The sequence below is a fragment of the Vitis riparia genome, chromosome 7 (genome assembly GCF_004353265.1).
Source record: "Vitis riparia cultivar Riparia Gloire de Montpellier isolate 1030 chromosome 7, EGFV_Vit.rip_1.0, whole genome shotgun sequence".
Lineage (NCBI taxonomy): Eukaryota > Viridiplantae > Streptophyta > Magnoliopsida > Vitales > Vitaceae > Vitis > Vitis riparia.
In genome coordinates this window covers 4,647,738-4,667,277 of record NC_048437.1, presented here as the reverse complement: position 1 = coordinate 4,667,277, position 19,540 = coordinate 4,647,738, and the positions used below count along the sequence as shown (strand labels likewise).

At 35.8% G+C, this 19,540-nt stretch overlaps 2 protein-coding genes and 1 long non-coding RNA gene across 9 annotated transcripts in view; 2 read left to right on the top strand and 1 right to left on the bottom strand.

The window, feature by feature from the left end:
- The window catches only part of LOC117917334 (protein MRG1), a 35,437-nt gene extending 18,369 nt beyond the window's left edge, over nt 1–17,068 (top strand). For 2 of the 7 annotated variants that reach the window (XM_034833580.1, XM_034833578.1), the window contains 6 exons: nt 9,761–9,801; nt 10,958–11,059; nt 12,317–12,396; nt 14,847–15,019; nt 15,401–15,485; nt 16,205–16,825. In XM_034833580.1, the coding sequence (XP_034689471.1) occupies nt 9,761–9,801; nt 10,958–11,059; nt 12,317–12,396; nt 14,847–15,019; nt 15,401–15,485; nt 16,205–16,292 (569 nt within the window). In that variant the 3' untranslated portion in view covers nt 16,293–16,825. Of the gene's footprint in view, nt 1–3,066; nt 3,205–9,760; nt 9,802–10,957; nt 11,060–12,316; nt 12,397–14,846; nt 15,020–15,400; nt 15,486–16,204 lie in introns of all 7 variants that reach the window. The other 5 variants (XR_004651668.1, XM_034833576.1, XM_034833577.1 and 2 more) reach the window with 5 other exon arrangements.
- A 165-nt stretch (nt 17,069–17,233) lies between these two features.
- Nucleotides 17,234–19,041, bottom strand: LOC117917333 (cinnamyl alcohol dehydrogenase 1-like). The gene is made up of 5 exons (XM_034833574.1): nt 18,790–19,041; nt 18,603–18,716; nt 18,226–18,453; nt 17,699–18,138; nt 17,234–17,605 (listed from the first exon to the last, which is right to left on the bottom strand). The coding sequence occupies exons 1-5, from the start codon at nt 19,032–19,034 to the stop codon at nt 17,406–17,408; spliced, it is 1,227 nt and encodes a 408-aa protein (XP_034689465.1). The 5' UTR covers nt 19,035–19,041; the 3' UTR covers nt 17,234–17,405.
- LOC117917336 lies at nt 17,905–19,182 on the top strand. Its single transcript, XR_004651669.1, has 2 exons — nt 17,905–18,161; nt 18,555–19,182. It is a non-coding gene; the product is annotated as an uncharacterized LOC117917336 (long non-coding RNA).
- Nucleotides 19,183–19,540: the final 358 nt, after the last annotated feature.

Here is a 19,540-nt window from a genome sequence, read left to right as displayed (position 1 = left end):
GGCATACAGAAGATTGATCTCTTGAACAAAGCCTTGCTGGGTAAATGGATTTGGAGATTTGCCTCTGAAAAGGACAATCTTCGGAAGAGGGTGATCGGGGTGAAATATGGTCAAAAGGGCTTTGGGTGGAGGACTAAGGAAGCTCGCGGGACGTTTGGAGTGGGGGTTTGGAAGGAGATTATGAAGGAGGCAAATTGGTGCTGGGATAGCATAAAGTTTAAGGTGGGGAAGGGGACTAGAATTAAATTCTGGATTGATCAGTGGTGTGGCTATGCGGTGCTATCCCAAAATTTCCCCCAGTTATTTGCCTTGGCTGTCCATAGGAATGCAACGGTCAATGAAGTGTGGGACTCAAGCCTTGATCAAGGAGGTTGGAATCTTAGTGTTTCTAAAGATTTTAATGATTGGGAGTTGGACTTGATTAGAGACTTGCTTAATATGCTAAGGGACTTCAAGATATCTTCAGAGGAGGACTCAGTGTTCTGGAAAGGAGGGGGTCATGACATTTTTGGGGTTAAGAATGCTTATAATCTGTCGGCTCTCCCCAATGCCTGCGCTTTCCCGAATAAATGCATTTGGGTGGATAAGGTCCCAACCAAAGTTGTTTTTTTTGCTTTGGAAGCCACGTGGGGGAAGATTCTCACTTTGGATAGGCTTTAAAAACGGGGGTGACAGCTCCTTAATCACTGTTTTTTGTGTGGTTGTGAAGAAGAAAATGTTAATCACATTCTTTTACACTGTATAGTGGTAAGGGTCCTTTGGGAGATCGTCCTTGCCCTTTTTGGGGTTCAGTGGGTGTTCCCAGAGTCAGTTAAAGAGGTGTTATTTAGTTGGAGGGACCCTTTTGTGGGGAAAAAAAGGAAAAAGATCTGAAATTCCATCCCGTTGTGTATTTTCTGGACGGTATGGAAGGAAAGGAATAGATTAGCTTTTAGGGGGGTTCTTTAGCTATACAGAAACTCAAAAATTCTTTTGTATGTAATTTGTGGAGTTGGGCTAGGGTGTACATTGAAGAGGAGTCCTCTTCGCTTTTAGGCTTTTTGGAGTGGCTAGCGGCCACTTAAGGGTTGGTGAGATTGCTTGTTTTTTGCGTTCTTGTTTTAGGCTACTATGTATACTCCCTGTATGCTTTCTGGCTTTTTGCCCCTTAATATATTTGTGCTTATCTATCAAAAAAAAAAAAAAGTAAGAGCTCAAGAGCCCTACCCGACCTTTTGTGAGGAATGACACTTCTCCATCCAACTTCAATGGAAAGATTTTACTAAGAATTTAAAGGAGCACCACTGCACAACATATCTTAGCAAAACTTGATTCTTCTCTCTTGCCTACCATAGATCTTATCTTGGCCAAAAAAATTTGCTTTCTATAAAGCAAATCTTTAACTCCATTTTCCAAGTAAGATTTCATTGAAAGGGGACAACACTTTAATACCTAGATGCCCCTTCTTTTTTAGTAGTGATTTAATGTTATTAAAGTCACGCCATCACTTGGGTCACCCATCTTTGCAATGTTTGCTTAGTTTGGATTCAAAATTTAATAAATGCACTTCTATTGATCAATTCCATCATGAGCCTTGAAAATTTGAAAAAAAATAAATTCTTATATTTTTGTCATGGTAATAGAAGTACTACTTTTGATATTATTCATATTGATGTTTGGAGACATTCTCCTAAGCTCCACCTAGATATTGTTATTTTGTGACTTTTGTGTATGACTCCCTCAAGTCACCTAGGCACCTTCTAAAAACATGAAAGTAATGTATATGATGTCTTCAAAATATTTCACAAAATGATCGCTACTGAATTCTATGCAAAAATTGAAGTTGTTCAATCCAATCATTATGGTGAAAATATTCATCAAGGTTTAGGTTCTTATTTTTCAAGTCATGGTATAATTCATCAAAAATCTTGTGTAGAAACTCCTCAACAAAATGGAATGTCCATGAGGAAATATCATCGTTTTCTTGAGATTATGTAATCTTTAACGATGAATGTTCCTGCTCATTTTTGGGTTAATAATCTTTTGTATGTTGTTTTTCCAATACATCAAATTCCATGTCATATTTTACAATTTTAGGCTCTTGTTTCTCGTTATCTCCAAATCGCCCTTATCTACTTTGTACCTTAAGATGTTTGGGTATGTATCTTATGTGCATATTTCTCATTCTCATCACCACAAACTCGTACATAAAAGCTTTAAAATGTGTGCGCTTACGTTGCTTTTCTACACAAAAAGGATATTGTCATACTTTTAGTAGATGGGCATTCATCTCCATAGATGTTACCCCTTTTAAGCATGTTTCTTTTTAACTCTACTCAAAGGACTCCTCTTCAAGGGGAGAGCTATGTTAAAGAGGAATCTTTAACTCCATCTTTTACTCTTCCCATTCTTATTGTTACAAATGGTAATGCTTATCCTACTAGAGAAACACCTGTTAAAAGTTATGATATTGATATAAATGATACAAAATTACTAGTGTTCTCAAGGAGAAAGAAAGGATATGATATATCCTTCTTCAAGTAATAATCATAGTTCTTCTCTTTCATCTATGGTTTTTGATATTGATGTTAATCTTCCTATTGTTCTTTGGAAAGATATTCATTCATGTACTTAATACCTTGTTTATAACTTTGTGTCATATACTTCATTATCTCCTAGCTATCATTTGTTCTTATCTTCTATATCCTCTATTTCAATTCCTCAATGTGTCTCATGGAGCCCTTTTGCAATTTTGGGCTCTTATGTCTCTTTATGTCCAAATCACCATTTATTTCCTTTATACTTTAAAGTGTCTGGGTGTGTATTTTATGGTAACATTCATTGTTTTAATCACTAAAAAGTCTAGCTTAAAGGTTTAAAATGTGTATGCTTAGGCTACTTTTCTACACAAAAAAGATATCATTGTTTTCTTCCTTTTAGTAGACGAGCATTCACCTCCATGGATGTTACCTTTTGTGAGCATGTTCCATTTTTTATCTGCTCAAATGACTCCTCGTCGAGGGGAGAGCTATAGTGAAGGGGAGTCTTTAACTCCATCTTTCCCTGTTCCCATTCTTATTGTTTCAGATGGTAATGGTTATCCTATTAAAGATACACTTGTTAAAAGTGGTGATATTGACACAAATGAAAGAGAATTAAAAGTGTATTCAAGGCAAAAGAAAGGACCTAGTAATGTCGTATCTCAAGAGCCTTGCCCTTCTTCAGGTAATAATTTTGGTCCTGCCTCGTCTAAAGTGTTTGATATTGATGTTGATCTTCCTATTGTTCGTTAGGAAGACATTCATTCAAGTACTCAATACCCTATTTTATAACTTTGTGCCATGTACTTCATTATTTCCAACATATCTTTCAGTCTTGTTTGTTTGTCTTCTGTTTCATTTCCTCAAAAGTGTCATAAAGCCCCTTTACAATTTCGGGCTCCTTTGTCTCTTCATGTCCGGATGCCATTTATCTCCTTATCTCTTGAAGTGTTTGGGTGTGTATGTTATATTCATATTTCTAATTCTAATCACCACAAACTCATGCATAAAGCTTTGAAATGTGTGTTTTGGCTATTCTTCTACGAAAAAATGGATTTTGATGCTAGCATCCTTTTATTAGACGAGCATTCACCACCTTGATTGTTACCTTTTGTGAGTGTTTTTCTTTTTTTCTTTGCTTAAGTGACTCCTCTCAAGGAAGAGCTATAGTGGCAAGGAATCTTTAATTTCATCTTTCCATGTTTCTATTTGTATTGTTTTAGCTAGCAATGCTTATCCTACTAGAGTTATACTTTTCAAAAGTAATGATATTGATAAGAATGATAGAGAATTACCAGTGTATTCAAGGTGAAAGGAAGGATCTAATTATGTCACACCTTAAGAGCCCTATCCTTCTTTAGCTAAAAATCATTGTATTCTTTGTCTAAAGTTTTGATGCCGATGTTGATCTTCCTATTGTTATTTGGAAGGACATTCATTTATGTACTTAATACCATATTTAGAACTTTTTGCCATATTTCATTATCTCCTATATATTGTTCGTTCTTGTTTTTTATGTCTTCTATTTCAGCTCTTAGGAGAGTCTCATAAAACCCTTTCACAATTTTAGGCTTTCGTGTTTTCTGATGTCAAGATCATCATTTATTTCCTTTTATCAAGTGTTTAGGTGTCTCCATTTTGTTCATATTCCTTGTTCTAATCGCCACAAACTTGCACATAAAGCTTCAAAATGTGTGTTAAGCTATTCTTTTATTAAAAAAAAAACAACTTCCCTCTCCCCCTCCCCCCACACACACGCACACATGCAAACCCGGTGTTTGTGTTATGTGCTCAAATGACTCATTTTCAAGGGCAGATCTATAGTGAAAAAGAATCTTTAACTCTTTTTTGTATTTCCATTCCTATTGTTTCAACTGATAGTGTTTATCCTATAGATACACTTGTAGGGAATCTAGATTACTTCATTCTCTGACCTTGTGAAGAGTAGAAAAGAAATTATAGAAGATCTTGTACACCTTAAGTCTTCTGCTTGATGACTTTTCCTTAAATCTTGGCACAAAGATGTGGAGATCTCATGAATGTGGAGGTTATGGTTTTTTCTTTCTAGAATGTATGGGAGAAAAAGGAATGGAAGAAAATGGAGCCCTAAACCTTACAGGGGTATTTATAGGCTTCCCATAGGCTTAAGTGACTTGAGCTTAGGTCACTTAATATAGCCTTAGAAAGACCCGAATTGATTAATTAGTCCAAATGGACTCCAATAAATCAATTAGCTTAGTCCAAAGAGATTGTTTACTAACACCTGTACAACTTTGCGTATTTATTGGAATGCCTTTATGTATATAAGTGAACTTAGAACCAATCCAACCCTAAAAAATCAGCCATAAAGGAATATGAGCTCAAGCAAGAACCATTGGGACCTATAAGACAATATTGGCTCCTTTAAAATCCAATTTTGAAATTGATTCAACATCCCATTATAGAGAACTAACTAAATTCTAGTACCATGTAATTACAATGAGACATAAGTGCTTGTATCTATTATAGACCTTTTTATGTGATCAACTGACATTTCCTAACTTGCAAAGAGCATATGTCAAATTTCACTTAAGGAACTATTATGATCATAGTTTACTTGAACGTACTTCCTGAGGATCATTCAAGGGGACATATTATCTCAGACTCCATGAGATATCATGGTGTTTTTATTAAGAATACCTATGCTATCGACTTCCATCAACAATGACCCGATCCATAAGGAATATGTGACCACTTGAGTGTCTCACCTGTAGGTCAAAGGCACTGCTAACATTGGCATAAACTCAAAATTCTCTTAAGGTTGAAAGACCATATGGTATTACAGTTTGATGAAGTTATGACCACCCGATAACCTTACATCATAATTCACCGTTGGTCCTATTTAATATGTAACCGTACGCATTAGCACACTCACCATAGGAAACTCATCTCGATGACCTAGACCAGTCATTCCTCCAATTAGAAGGTGATGCACTACAACTTCAAATGGATTCCCTAAGCCCATGAACTGACTATGAACAAATCATCTATTTGTAAGGAACTTATGACTTAGATTTTTTGTGCAATTCCTAATGCATCCAAGTTATGCACAATGCAAAAGATGTTAAGCCAAATGCTTAAGAGTGTAATGCATGGAATAGGATAGATAAAAGTGAAATTGGAATCATATTAAATAAATAATAAATCCAAAATTTTCACATCATGTTATATGCTTTTAAGGGCTTTATCTTAACAACAACTGTTAAGCGTGATGATATTAATGCAAATCATAGAGATTGTTTGCATATTCAAGGCAAAAGAAATGACCTAATGGTGTCACATCTCAATGGCATCGTCCTTTTTAAAATAATAATCATATTTTTTTCTCTTTCTTATAAGGTTTTTAATATTGATGTTGATCTTCCTATTGTGCTTTTGAAAGAAGTTCATTTGGTGTCTATCGATGCCCGAGTGTTAGACGTCTCTTAGTGCTCAACAAGGCTCTTTTCTACAAATGGAGTTAGTATTTTGTTGATGAAAGGGGGGCTCATTAGAAGCAAGTTATAAGTGGGAAGTATGAAAAAGAAGAAGGGGAATGGCACTCTTGTTAAGTGAGAGATGGATATGGAGTTAGTGTTTTGCTAATGAAAGGAGGACCCTTTGGAAGCAAGTTATAAGTGGGAAGTATGAATAAGAAGGGGGGTGACACTTTCGTTAAGTGAGAGATGGGTATGAAGTTGGTGTTTTCCTAATGAAAAGGGGGCTTTTTGGAAGCAAGTTATAAGTGAGAAATATGGAGAGGAAGAAGGGGGATAATGTTCTCGTGAAGTGAGAGATGAGTATGAAGTTGGGTTATGGAAAGTCATTAGGAAGGATTGAGATCTTTTAAGCAGTAGAATTTCGTTTTTAGTGAGTAATGGGTGGAAGATGAGGTTTTGGAAGGACAAATGATATGGAGATGAACCATTGTGTGCTAACTTCCTTACTTTATTTGCCATGGTTGTTTTAGAAGAGCGTGGGTGGTTAATGTTTGGAATCCATCAATTGAAGGGGGTGGTTAAACTCCTTGCTTCTCTAGGCCTTTCAACTATTGAGAGGTGGAAAATGTGGAGTGGTTCCTTTTAAGATTACAAGGGATAAGGAAGATAGGGTGATTGAGACAAAGTAAAAGAGCGGTAGGTTTTTCAATCAAAGCCCTCTATTTTGTTTTAGAGTCGAGAAGTCCAGTCCTTTCTCGGTGGACTATGGGCGTTATTTAGAACTCCTTAGTGTTACCAAAGGGGGGTTTCTTTGCTTGGAATGATATGTGAGGAAAGGTTTTAACTTTGGTTTAGGTTCAAAGGAGAGGTTAGTCTATTGCAAACAAATGTTTCCTTTGTCAAAACAAGGAAGAATCCATTGACCACATCATTGCTCATTGTACAAAGACAAGGGTGCTATGGCAATTGTTGTTTACCCTTTTAGGTGTGTTGTGACTCATGAGTGCTTTCTACTTCTTTTAGACAGACCCTCTTAGGTTGTCGTAACTCTTTCATGGGTAAAAAATGTGAAAAAGGTGTGGAGAACAGTTCCCTTATGTGTCTTGGACAAGTTGGAAGGAAATAAACTCAAGAGTGATTGAAAACGAGGAGTTTTCCAACCAAAGGCTAAAACCTTTTTTTTTTTTTTTGTAATCTTTGAGCTTGGACTAAGACGGTTATTGGTGATGCTTCCTTGTCTTTAATCAACTTTGTTGATTGTTTGCGTTCTTATCAAGGGCTGGTGTTGTTTTTTGTAGCCCCTCTATTCTTTTGGTTGAGCCTTTATGCGACCATTGTATACTTCTTGTGTACCTTGGGAGGCTAGGCTTTGTTGGTGTTTCCTTTTATATACATACACTTTTGTTTTACCTATATATGTATAAAAAAGTTCAAAATATCTTGTATACTAGGCATCAAATCACTGAAATACTGCACCACTAATTGCTTTTCACTCCGTAATAGAATCCTATGCTTTATTAATTGACAAAATTTTTCAATGTAGTATTCAACGCTTTGGCTTCTTTGCCTTAAAATTATGCAAATATTAGTATAATTTTTTAACATAATTAAAGGCAAAAATATTTTTTTTGACATAATTAACGGTTAAAAAATTTATTATTTTTTTATTGTCATCTTTTCCCTCTCCACAATTTCAGGCTTTCTTTTACATTCTTGTGATGTGTAATTGCTCCCACCATGCCGACATTCTTCCTTTCTATTGAATGGCTGCAGATTTGAGGACCTTATTTTTGGGTATTTCATGCTGCTAAAGTATGTGCTCTATAGTATTAAGCCAATTGACAAAATCTTGGGCCTTGAGACTCTCATAAAATTCAAGAAACTTGACTTTAAAATTAGCTTCACAAAGTCAATTTGTCTATTCATTGGATGTTTGGTTTTACGGAAGATGACTGGGTTTCTGAAAGTAGCCCTATATTGGAGACATCATTTGTTTTTCAGAAATTAACGGCAAGAAGTGTCATTGATCAGCTTGTTGATAGTGTGTTGAGCCAATTGCTAGGTCCACATTGCAACTTATCTTTGCAAGAGCTTGACTTTTTCTTGAGATTGTTGGGATAAGGGTTTATGTGTAGTAAGCACTTAATGATGTCTACCTCTCAATTGTTGTTGTGGACGCAAGTTTGAGCTGACAAAAGCTTCAACCTAAGCTTTGATTTCAAGCCTAATGCTCCAAGGTTAGATGATCAATCACCGTCGCAATAAAAACTCAAACAAGAAAGTAGGAGAATGATTGAGAAGAAAGAGAACAATAAGGCAAATTGTTGTTGCTAAAATGAAAATCTGTATTTTGAAAGTAAATCATATTCTCCACATACTGGTTATAAACCATTTATAAACCTCTTAATTAATCCTAAACTTAATAGGGAAATTGATTGCTTAAAGAAAAAGAAGAAAAAAAAAAGAGAAATAGGAATTTTTCTAAACTGTAACATGGCTAAAAATACTAAAAACTAGAACAGAAATAGAAATCCTAAGCAATGGGAAATCGTCTAGCAATACGAAACTTAATACAAATTGGAATATTAATGTTATACAAATTATTATTGTAGGTTGCATCCATAGAAAATGGTGGAGGATATTTGTAAAGATGAATGAAGGAATGGTTTTAGGAGATAAGGGTGGACTTGGGTGAGTGTACAATTAGAAAAGGTTAGGATACATTTCAGGGTCCTATTTCCTTTTGTGCAGGATGGACAAAGGATTAGGTTCTGTCTTAATGGGTGGTGAGAGGGAGTTTGAGTCCAAGGATTTGCTTTCCATCTCTTTATGTATTAGTTGGTAACAAGAAAGTGTGCATAACTTACTTATTGGGGTAAGAGGGGGCATGGTCATTGGAATTTGAATTTCATTAGAAATTTTATGATTGGAATTAGATGAGATAGGGAGTTTTTCTGGCTTGTATTTACCTGAAATATGTTAGCATGGAGAAGTGCGACAAACCTGACTGCAAGCCATCAAAGTATCTTCTTTATTTCGTGGTGCTATTGCCTTGTTCTCTGGAGGTTTTTTTCCCACTACGTGAGTTCTTGTGTGTCATTGAAGGTTTTTTTTTTGTGTGGGTGGGGTTGGGTGGTCTGGGAAGCTGTTTGGTTGAGGCATAGCGGCTGTATACTGGATTTTAGTGGGGGAATCAACTGGTTAGTAATAACTTCTCTTCTTTGGTTCCTTGAGAAAATGGTCCTATCCATGAAAAAGGCGGTACTAAAAGGTTGTCAGACTCCTCCAATTAAAGACGCCCAAAGAGAAGTAGAGAAGCAAAGTCTGTCCCATGTCTTGGCTGTTGATGCTTCTTTGCCCTAAAAAATTATTTCAACCAGATCGACCAAGCAGTGGCTAACATAGCACAGTGCCACAGCTATGCTTATGCAAGAGGAAGTCTTGTCACCTACCTCGCCCTTTGACCTTCTGAAGCTCTGTAAATCAATTGTTTTAAGTGTTGACTGCTTGATAAAATATTTCTATCCAGGCATGCTCATGCTCCTTTTTGTCCTTTTCTATTTTCTTTCTTCTATCACGTGTCTTCTTACACTGCATTTTATGGCAACATCAATTTTCATTAGCGAACCTCCTTCTCATCCAATCTCTGTTTAAATATATGTGAATCTGAGTTTTGTGGTTGCAAAATCCATTAATAAAATGGTCTTTCATCTGTTTATTCTAGAAAATATATTTTATAAATTATGAAATTAACTTTTATTGAAATATTGGAATTTATTGCAGTGGCTAGAGGGAAGAGGCGAAAAAGTGACTCTGGCATTGAGGTCTGCTTTGACTCATAATTACATATAAAAGTGCTTTCTGGTGATTTTGGAAATTAACAACTTCACTGGTTCAAATTTTTAATTCTTTGGGCAAAATTTTATGATATTTAGTTTAATGCATCATTCAATACATGCAGAAGTCTTAAGCTTAGTCTTGATAACGTCACTGTTCTTCAAATTTGTGAGGTAGCTGAATAGATGCAATTCTATTGAAGATCTGTTACAAGAATAATTCTTAAGCTTGATCTTGATAACGTCACTGTTCTTCAAATTTGTGAGGTAGCTGAATAGATGCAATTCTATTGAAGATCTGTTACAAGAATAATTCTTAAGCTTGGTCTTGATAACATACTCTTTTAACTTATAAACATGAGCAATACGATAAAGATCTTTAATTTGGATATATGGTATGGTATGCAACTACCTAATATTTAATCAGATGTTTGATGCTTCATTTAATATTTGGTGTCTTCAATTAGAGAACTTAACAAGCATTTCCTCCATGTGTTGATGTGCAAATTTATGCATATGGGATGAGGTTTATTGCCTCTGACTTAGCTTTGTCTATTTTTTATTTTTTATTTTTATCAGAAACCAATAGATCTTTTCTATTAATTAAAAAGATCAAGAAGGACGAGACATCCACCCACCATGTACAAGTTTTGTCAATTTTTCAACCCGCTTGAAATTAAATTTTTGCATTTTGAGGCCTCCTTTCCTTCATGTAATATTTGTTCTTGGTAATAGTTATGAATGGGTTGAGAGGCATTCTAATTGTTTTTCTGCAAAGTGGTGCTTTGGCTTGAAAGGAGCCTCTTCTCACTCTTGTGGTTTTATCAAACAGTGGCTGGCACTATTCATCCATGTTTGAGCATGTCACCTGATTTTCATGCATATATTTCTTACAGTTTTGTTTTTTCTTTCCATACAATTTCCCTGCTGAAGATTGAATTTTTCTTTGTTTAATAAATTGGTTTATTTATTTGTTGTTTAATTATTCTTTGGTTGTGGTGGGGTATGCTGACACATGTAGATATTGTACATTTGCTTTTAGTTCATTCATAAACTGTTCAATATTTTGCTTTGCTTTTTTTAGGGCTGTTAACCAGGGTTGATTTTGATAGTTAAGCACTAAGTGTGGTTTTATATTTGTTAGAAGGACAATGCATCAACAGAAAAGCTTGTCAAGATCCCAATTCCAGCGACACTAAAGAAGCAACTTGTTGATGATTGGGATTTTGTTACTCAGCAGGATAAGGTACTTATATTCTAGTTGAGAATCTGTGTGTGGCACACAAACAGGATTTGATGATGCTTAAAAATAGTTTTAGTTGGAATGGAGCAGAAGTAGAAATCATGGTAAAGTAACTGCCTGGCTTTACTATTTGATTGTTTCTATGGAATTATGTCAAAGTAAAACTTAAACGCTAACATGCTTTTCCACCCAGCCATTTGGGATTAGCTACAATATTCATCAATCTTGGAAACTTTTTTGTTCATGATCAATATTCCCTTATAGAGCCCCAGAGACTATATGTGCTTTTTTGAACAACTCAACTTTTATATTTTTGAGGATTACTCTTACCTTTCCAGTTTCGGTCAATTTGACATATTTCCTGTAATTTTAATTCAGTTCATTGGTGTTACCCAATCATAACATTCAGCAGTCAGTATCATTTTCTTTCTGTTTCTTCATTTGTTCATAGTTTTCTTATAATCTTATTAAGCTGTAGGATTTTGAGTGGTTTGTGATATAGGACAACAGAATGGAAGTTGTAGTAAAAGGAGAATTTAGATAAGAAGAGAAGAAAAACTAGATGAGCACAAAAAACAAAAATTAGATGAGAGAATATAAGAAATAAGAAAGGAAGGAGGGGGGGTTGATAGAAGATGTAAATTTTTTGAATATTTCTCAAATAATAATAATAATCAATCCCTGCATTATTATAATCAGCATTTATAATCATTTCAAGAAAACTGATCAAAAGTAAAATACCAGTCCTAAAAGAAATAAAATTTCAATCCTAGTTGAAGTACTAAATTAAAGTTACAAAAATTGGAACTAAATAGAAAAATTAATTTTGATGATAATAGAAACCCTAATTTAAATATCAATAGGAAATCTAATTCAAATACAAATAAGAATCCTTCTTTATTCTCCATCAATTTGTTTCTAGAATTCTATCTGATTATTATTATGCTACCTCCCATAGGTTAGGACTTGTCCTTTATGTTGATATGTAGCCTGTATCCTCTTCATACCATTTCTTTGTTTGGTGAAAGCTTAGAGATGTTAATATTCAACAATCACTGCTTTTCAAACTAAAGTTAGGATTGAGTGTTTAGTTGGTAGCTTTTTCATGTTGGTGCTCCACAATAATTGGTTGGTAATCAAATAAATTTTTTTCCAAAAATTTATCATTGGTTCTGCTGTCTCATTTCCATCCATGCATTTTAAATCACCTGTTAGTGCTAAATGTAACTGATATCGTCCAATATTGTTCTCTTCTTGTAGCTTGTTAAACTTCCGCGCATTCCAAATGTCGATGCAATATTGATAAAGTATCTTGAGTACAGGATAAAGAAGGATGGCACGTAAGTTTTCTGATTTGGTCCCATTTGCAGATGTTGATAAGGCAGCTAATATGCTGGCTGTCATTCCTCCTGTTTTGTGCTTGTGAATTTTAATTGCTATTGTCTCTGTCATTCATTTTAGTTGAAACAACTATCGGTTACTGTCACTCCAGCAATGAAATATTTTTTTGTGGTTGCTCCTTAGAGCAAATAAAGTTTTTTTCTTGGATTTTTAGCATTAACCTCTCACTGGAATAGTGTTTTGTCTAGTTTTCTCTCTATCTCTTTCTCTCCCTCTCTCCCTCTCCCCCTCTCTCTCTCCCTCTCTCCCTCTCTCCCTCTCTCCCTCTCCCTCCCCCTCTCTCTCTCTCTCTCTCTCTCTCTTTCTTTCAGCACACATGTAAAAATAATTTAAGATCCATGGTAGAGACACACATGCACACACCCATTGAACCATAAAGAAATCTCTTTTCCTTAGAAACCAAAATAAATAACGAAAATTCCTTTAAATGAATTAAAATTCCATCATAACATGATATGGAAAGACGATCCTTATTTGTATTTTTAACTTGGTTGTTCTATTTTCCAAAGAAAAAGGAAATTTGAGCAAACAGTATTCATCTTGTATGCATCGTGTTTCTGTGTGTGAGAGAGAAAGAGCTAGAGAGGGAAAGATGTGTTTGAGTGTGTATGTGAGATAAAGAGGGGGGTCTCTGTGTGTTTTATTTGCCAAAGAAAAAAAGAAATTTGAACAAACAATGTTTATCTTCATTTGAAATTTTGTGGAATCGCTAAATCCCTTGTGAGACTCCAGTTCCAATTGTATAGCAGAGTGTGTGAGGTTTGTGTGCATGCATGTGTTTGTTCTATTTGCCAAAGGGAAAGAAATTTGAGCAAACAATGTTCATCTTGCATTTGAAATTTTGTAGAGAGAGAGAGAGAGAGAGGCTTGTGTGTGTGCCTATTTGCCAAAGAAAGAAGAATTTAAACAAACAATGTTTATCTCATTTTCTTAATGATTTAATAATTTATGGATATTAATAATTTACACATTTTTTTAAAAATTTGTTGGGAGAACCCTCTTTTTCAAATTAAAACTATATCATCTTATTCTCACCCTAATCCTACTTTTGGCCCACTGATCTACACCCTATATCCCTGTATTATGGAAACTAGGTTCTTTATATAGAACATGCTCAACATGAATGACTGATCCTTTATTAGAAGTTTTTGACATCCTGTTTACTCTTATACCAGTTTACTGGTGTTAGGATGGTTTACTTTCTTTTGAAACTAACAATTTTCACCTTATCCATGAAGTCTCTTGCAATTTGAAGGTGTCGCTCTCTCATGCTCTGTGGACAGCTGATAAGGTTGCCACTGCAGTGCATGAAGTAAGGGTTCACAAGAAATCCTTGTGTCCTCACCTGCTTTGTGTAAGATACATTGATAGTGCATCTATACTCAAGTATAGAGAAGGATACACTGATGTCAGAACCGATTGAAGAAAAAACATTCGAAGACGTCATTTATAAATTCATTGAGTCTGCATGATGCAATATAAAGCATGAAGTTGGTGCAATTAAAGTAAAATTGATTTAAGACGATCAAATTGGACTCCTTGATTGTTAGGCTAACACAAGATTGAATCTTTGAGATGTTCAAAACTAATAGGGAAAGTATGGCTTGCTTGGTACTTGTAGTGAAGCCTAGTTCTCTTGCTACAGGACATGATTGAGGGTATCAGGAGCATCCAAAAGGATTGGTAATATGTCTTACCAGATTCCTCCTCAACTTTATGTAAGGTTTTGTTATCCATTTCAGAGTTTATATAGGTTGAGCACCCTGTTTTGCAATAGATTGACCCACAATAACACCTCCAGCTTTTGGAACTATATTGATAATCCATATAGATACAGAAAAGGTGTAGATGGAGAAACAAATAAGGAAAAAAATAGGGAAAAGATCTCTGGTCTGAGTTTGGTTATCAATTTTATTTGCATTCTTAGAGTGGCTATGGTTCTTTTTCTGTTATTTATTTTTATTAATTGAGTGGCAATAACAAGATGTTTTGCAATCTTGGAATATTTGTTATGCAATATTTAACTGGGCCTCAAAAAGGCAATGGTTTCTGTAGATTGCTTTAAATACACAGCATGAGAATCTACCAGTCAAAGAAAAAGGAAAAACAAATATATGCAAGAATGTACTTAAGTCCATGTTCTATCTTTATCTAAAATTTCGTGCATAGTTGTCACTCTCTTTCTAGACATGTGGATGCTAATAGATGCATTCATATCCTTAAGCATGCATCAGATGCAGGTCTTATAACATTTTGTCATTGTGAGTTAATCCTACATAACCATGTTTTGCGAAAATTAGACTATATTGAAATTCCCATCTTGTATATATTTCTTGAAGAGATGCCTTTACCCTTATCCTTTTAATGGTTGTTTTTTTCTCGGATACAGGATGACTGATTATGTTGCAGAAATATTGAATGGGCTTCGATCTTACTTTGATAGAGCATTGCCAATGATGCTTTTATATAAAAAAGAGCGTCAACAATTTCAAGAAGCAATTTACCACCCTGATCTCTCTCCATCAACTGTATATGGCGCAGAGCATCTGCTGCGCCTCTTTGGTATGCTTCTCTAGAAGTGCTAAAGCATTTTAATTGCATGAAGTTTTGTTTATTTGGTAACAGTGTCTTAAGAAGGCTTATTCCATGAAATGTTTAATGAAGAATGACATAAGCAGGTTTTTTAGCAGTTCTATGAATATGCTTGTTGTCTTCTATTAAATTCTTAATTTGTTGGTTTGATTGATTGCATTACATAATTTTCATATTTCTTTATATCATTCTTTCTTGATATCAAGCTGTTCAGCTGATCATCATCACTGCCCATGTTATCTTATACAGCTTAGTTTTTGTTTAGAAGGAGAAATGAAAGACTGTTGATCTTTTTTCTTGTACTGTTCTAACTTTAAGAGCTTACTGTTTAAATTTTTTCATTGGTTGCAGTTAAGTTGCCTGAGTTGTTAGCATGCGTGAACATCGAAGAGGAGACTTTGATTGGCATGCAGCAGAAATTCATTGACTTTCTCAAGTATAAACTCAATTCTTTATTTAAAATGAATTTTTTATTCCCAATTTTGATTAAAAGTTAATAAAAGTAAAAAAATCAGTAAGAGAGAATAACACATACAGAAAAAATTAGTAATAAGAACAACAATGAAAGTAAATATTTACTATTCCATTTGGGATCCTCCAAGTGGTCATCAGTAGCCATTCTGCCTTGAAGCTGCTCCTGAACCTGATCAATCAATTTTGCCACTTACAAGTTGGTCATGCATGAGATTCCTGGTAGCTTTTCCCTTGTTTGAACAAGAAAGATCAAGTAGAGAAGCACTTCAACAACTTCTGATATAACTGTAAATGATTTTATTTATTTATTTGTGTGGGGATTGAAGGGTTATATGGGTTTTTAAGTGAATTTAAATAAATACAGGTTGATGAGGGGATCTGGCTTGCTTCAGCTTAAGTTGATGCAGAAATATTTTTTAGGACCTCTTTTGCTCATCATGAGAATGAAGATATCCCAGTTTGTTTTTATATCATTTGAATGAGTTGCTTATTGTTTCCTCAATCCATTTCATTTTTGTATCTATCCTATTGGTAACATGTTCTTTGGGAATGGCTAGAGGAAAATTGTCTTTCCAGGTGCTAGATAAATTGAAATTAAAATTGAATTATTTCATTTTCATATGGGGTCATGATGCCATTATTAATATGATGCTTCATGAAATATTTATTCATGTCATGCAGGTTTCTGCAGAAAAACCAGAGTACTTTCTTCCTTTCTGCCTATGAGGGCTCTAAATCTTCTGAAGGAAGTGGTAGGGGAAAAGGCTGACTGAGCCAGTGGCACTATCTGCTTTATGATCATATGGTGAAGATCTTGCGATGGTTTCATGAATTTTATCAATGCCTGATTCTGCTTTAACAATCTTGAAAGATAGAACAACTTTTTGTTCTTATGCCAGTTTTTTTTTTCTTCCTCTTCCTTTTTTCTTTTCTTTTTCTTTTTCCTTTTTTTTTTTAGTGACACTCAGTTGGAGCTTCTTCTGTGCAATGAATAGAGCTATTTGGAGTCGCTAACATCCTTTACTTGTAACCTTAGACAAGTAATGGTATGTTCTGTTTTATGCATTGATAAGACTCCTGAAACATGTATGTTGACATTGTAGCTTAAATTCGAATATTGATATCGGATTGCCTGGCATTTAGATTCCATAATAGGTCTTGCCTTTTGCAATTCAGTTTACTTAGCTTGATTTATTTGCAGTATGAGCTAGCTACCTTCATCACCCATAGTGCCTTCTGTTGACGTATATGCTGTACTATCATTCAGGCACTCCTAAGATGCTTGTCTTGGCCTTTGTTTGATGTCTTTTATGTGATGAATGTAAATACGAGCGTTTCCTCAAATTTTATTTATGGCCTTGAACCAACTAGCTGGGTGATCCAGTGAATCCTATGAGAAGATACAGTACGGCATACCACTACCGCGTGTGGAATAAATAATGTGTTCCTAAAGGGTCCTTTTTTTTTTGGGTTTTCCTCTCGTTTTTATGGTTGTAAGGCATGAAAGCTGTAAGAATAAAACCCACAGTGGAACTGCTTGATTGATATTTTGTTGAATGCAGCTTCTTCAGACTATGTCGGGCCACTCGCTTTGTATCTTTTTAGATACAATGATTAAAAGAGTGGCTGAGAGGAATTCTTTATCCAGGCATAAGAAATGAGAGTCAACCTGGATGAAGGGGATCTCAACCTTGTCAGAAGCACCAAAAAGGAAATCAATCAAAGTCTATAATTGGACTTATGAGGATTTTATTTTTCAGGAACCTTATTTCCACTCATGGTACACATTAATATAACTCTGGTTGCAGGACACACATGCCATAGGAAGAATCCCATCAAAATTTATTGTATTCTCTGAGAGGCGGGGCGATGATGAGGTTAATCATTCAAGGTTGCTACCAGCTACATCCACCACAAACCGATACCTGACATCGCTTCTTTCCATTCTTTCAAATGCCTTGTTCACGTAGTCCATCTTCACTATCTCTATCATTGAAGTCAAATTCTTCTCAGCCCAGAAGTCTAATATTTCTTGAGTCTCTTCCATGCTTCCAATGAAACTTCCAGTAATATTCTTCTTCCCTATATAGCAACAAATTGTTTGTAGGCCAGTTAGTAGCTTATAATGCAGATTCACATATTTTAGTTCTGCAACATAATCTTGAAATTGCATACCTAGAATCAAATCGGTTGCATCAAATTGCAGTGGTTTTGGAGATACTCCAACCAAGAATAGCTTCCCATCAACTTTAAGAAGTGAAAGATAAGACTGCAAAGGGTGCAAAGCCGGCACGGTGTCAAGAATATAGTCAAGATTGTTTGCAGCTTCTTCCATCTCAGCCGCATTGGAGCTCACTAGGAAAGCATCCGCTCCCAAGTGCTGCAAAGCCTCCTCCCTTTTCTTATCAGAAGAGCTGATCACAGTCACATGATGCCCCATTGCCTTCGCTATTTTAACACCCAGATGACCAACTCCCCCCAAACCCAAAATTCCTGCATTGAGAACCTTACCGGACCCCATGAACTGTCTTAAGGGACTGTAAGCCGTCACCCCAGCACACAGCAGTGGTGCAGCTTGCTCCGGTGAAAGCTTTTCTGGAATCCTCACAACAAACCTGCATTTGTTTGTGTTGATTAGGTAACTTGTGAAAACAGAAAGGAGGTGGTAAGGCTAGTTTTTATGGCTTGTGTTTATTGCTTACTTTTGATGAACAATCATGGCAGAACAGAACCCTCCTTGAGTTGGTCTTCCGTCTTTGTAGATACCATTGTAGGTGAAGATTCTGTTATTGCAGTATTGCTCTATGTTGGAATTACAAGAGAGGCATCTCCCACAAGACCCAACTATGCATCCAACTCCTACCATGTCCCCAACTCTGTATTTCTTTACTTCTGAACCCAACTCCACCACTTCCCCCACTACTTCATGCCTTCAGTTCCGGCAAAGAAACAAATGAGAATAAATTAATATAAGCTTCTATATACAATACGATGGTTTTTCTTTTGAATTTTTTGAATCCTTTTTATGCAGGAAGATGTCAACAAAATGTGTGAGAGGGATGAAGAAATAGGTGCAGACCCTGGGACCAAAGGGTAATTAGTGGAGTGTACTTCGTTCCTCATCTGATGAAGATCCGTGTGGTCCATTCCACAGTAGAGCACCTTGATCACCACGTCTTCAGGACCTGTTTTTCTGTTCATGTATACATTCAAAGATCAGCCAGTAGTGAAGAGAGCAGCCGAGAGACAGAAGGACAGAGTGAAACCTGAGAGTGAATGAATAAGGAGAGAGAAGCCCAGAAGCATCCCTAGCAGCCCAGCCAACAACCCTTCTTCCCTCCATCTTCTTAGGCCTCAAAATCAAGTGACACCAAACACCGAACAGAGTGAAGAGATAAAAAAAAAGGCAGAAGCTGAAGCTGAAGCTGTGGTGTAGTCCTTGGGGGGTTTGGGTTTTATATTCATGAAAGGGTCCATGGTTACAACCTTGCATGCAATTTTTTAATGGCATTCAAATGAAAGCAGAGGTGCCTTTGGGGCAGATTCTTTCCATTCCGAACAAAAAATTGAACTGCTGATGGCGGCTGAGAGGATCACATCTCACACCCCAATAATTATGGATATATGTATATATCATTCCATACATCACCTCCTATAAATTATTGGTCAACCTTAGCATCACCTGGCTGTGACCATTGTGGGTCAGCCTCCTACACCTCGAGACCAGGGTTTCCGTTATTTACTTCAGCCGCCTGTCAAAGTTCAAATAAAATTCACCCCGGTGGAAGAGTCAGAGCTCCAAGAGTCACTATGATGAACACATGGTGTGGATGCCACACCAACATCCCAAAAGTCACTGAAAAATGAAGAGGACAAAATCTAATAGGAGTTCTATTTCACCTCACACGTCCTAACTTCGTCTTTCGTGGGAATTTTCCACGACAAGAAGAAAAAATTGAAAAATATAAACTAAACAAAAATTCTAAGATATCGGAACAAATAATAAACAGGATCAAA

Excerpts from the sequence above, each read along its gene's own strand:
- LOC117917333 (XM_034833574.1), bottom strand. The coding sequence starts at position 19,034 with ATGCCATTAAAAAATTGCATGCAAGGTTGTAACCATGGACCCTTTCAT. Across the intron at positions 18,717-18,789 it reads CCTTATTCATTCACTCTCAG|AAAAACAGGTCCTGAAGACG; the intron begins GTTTCACTCTGT and ends ATACATGAACAG. Across the intron at positions 18,454-18,602 it reads AATTACCCTTTGGTCCCAGG|GCATGAAGTAGTGGGGGAAG; the intron begins GTCTGCACCTAT and ends CCGGAACTGAAG.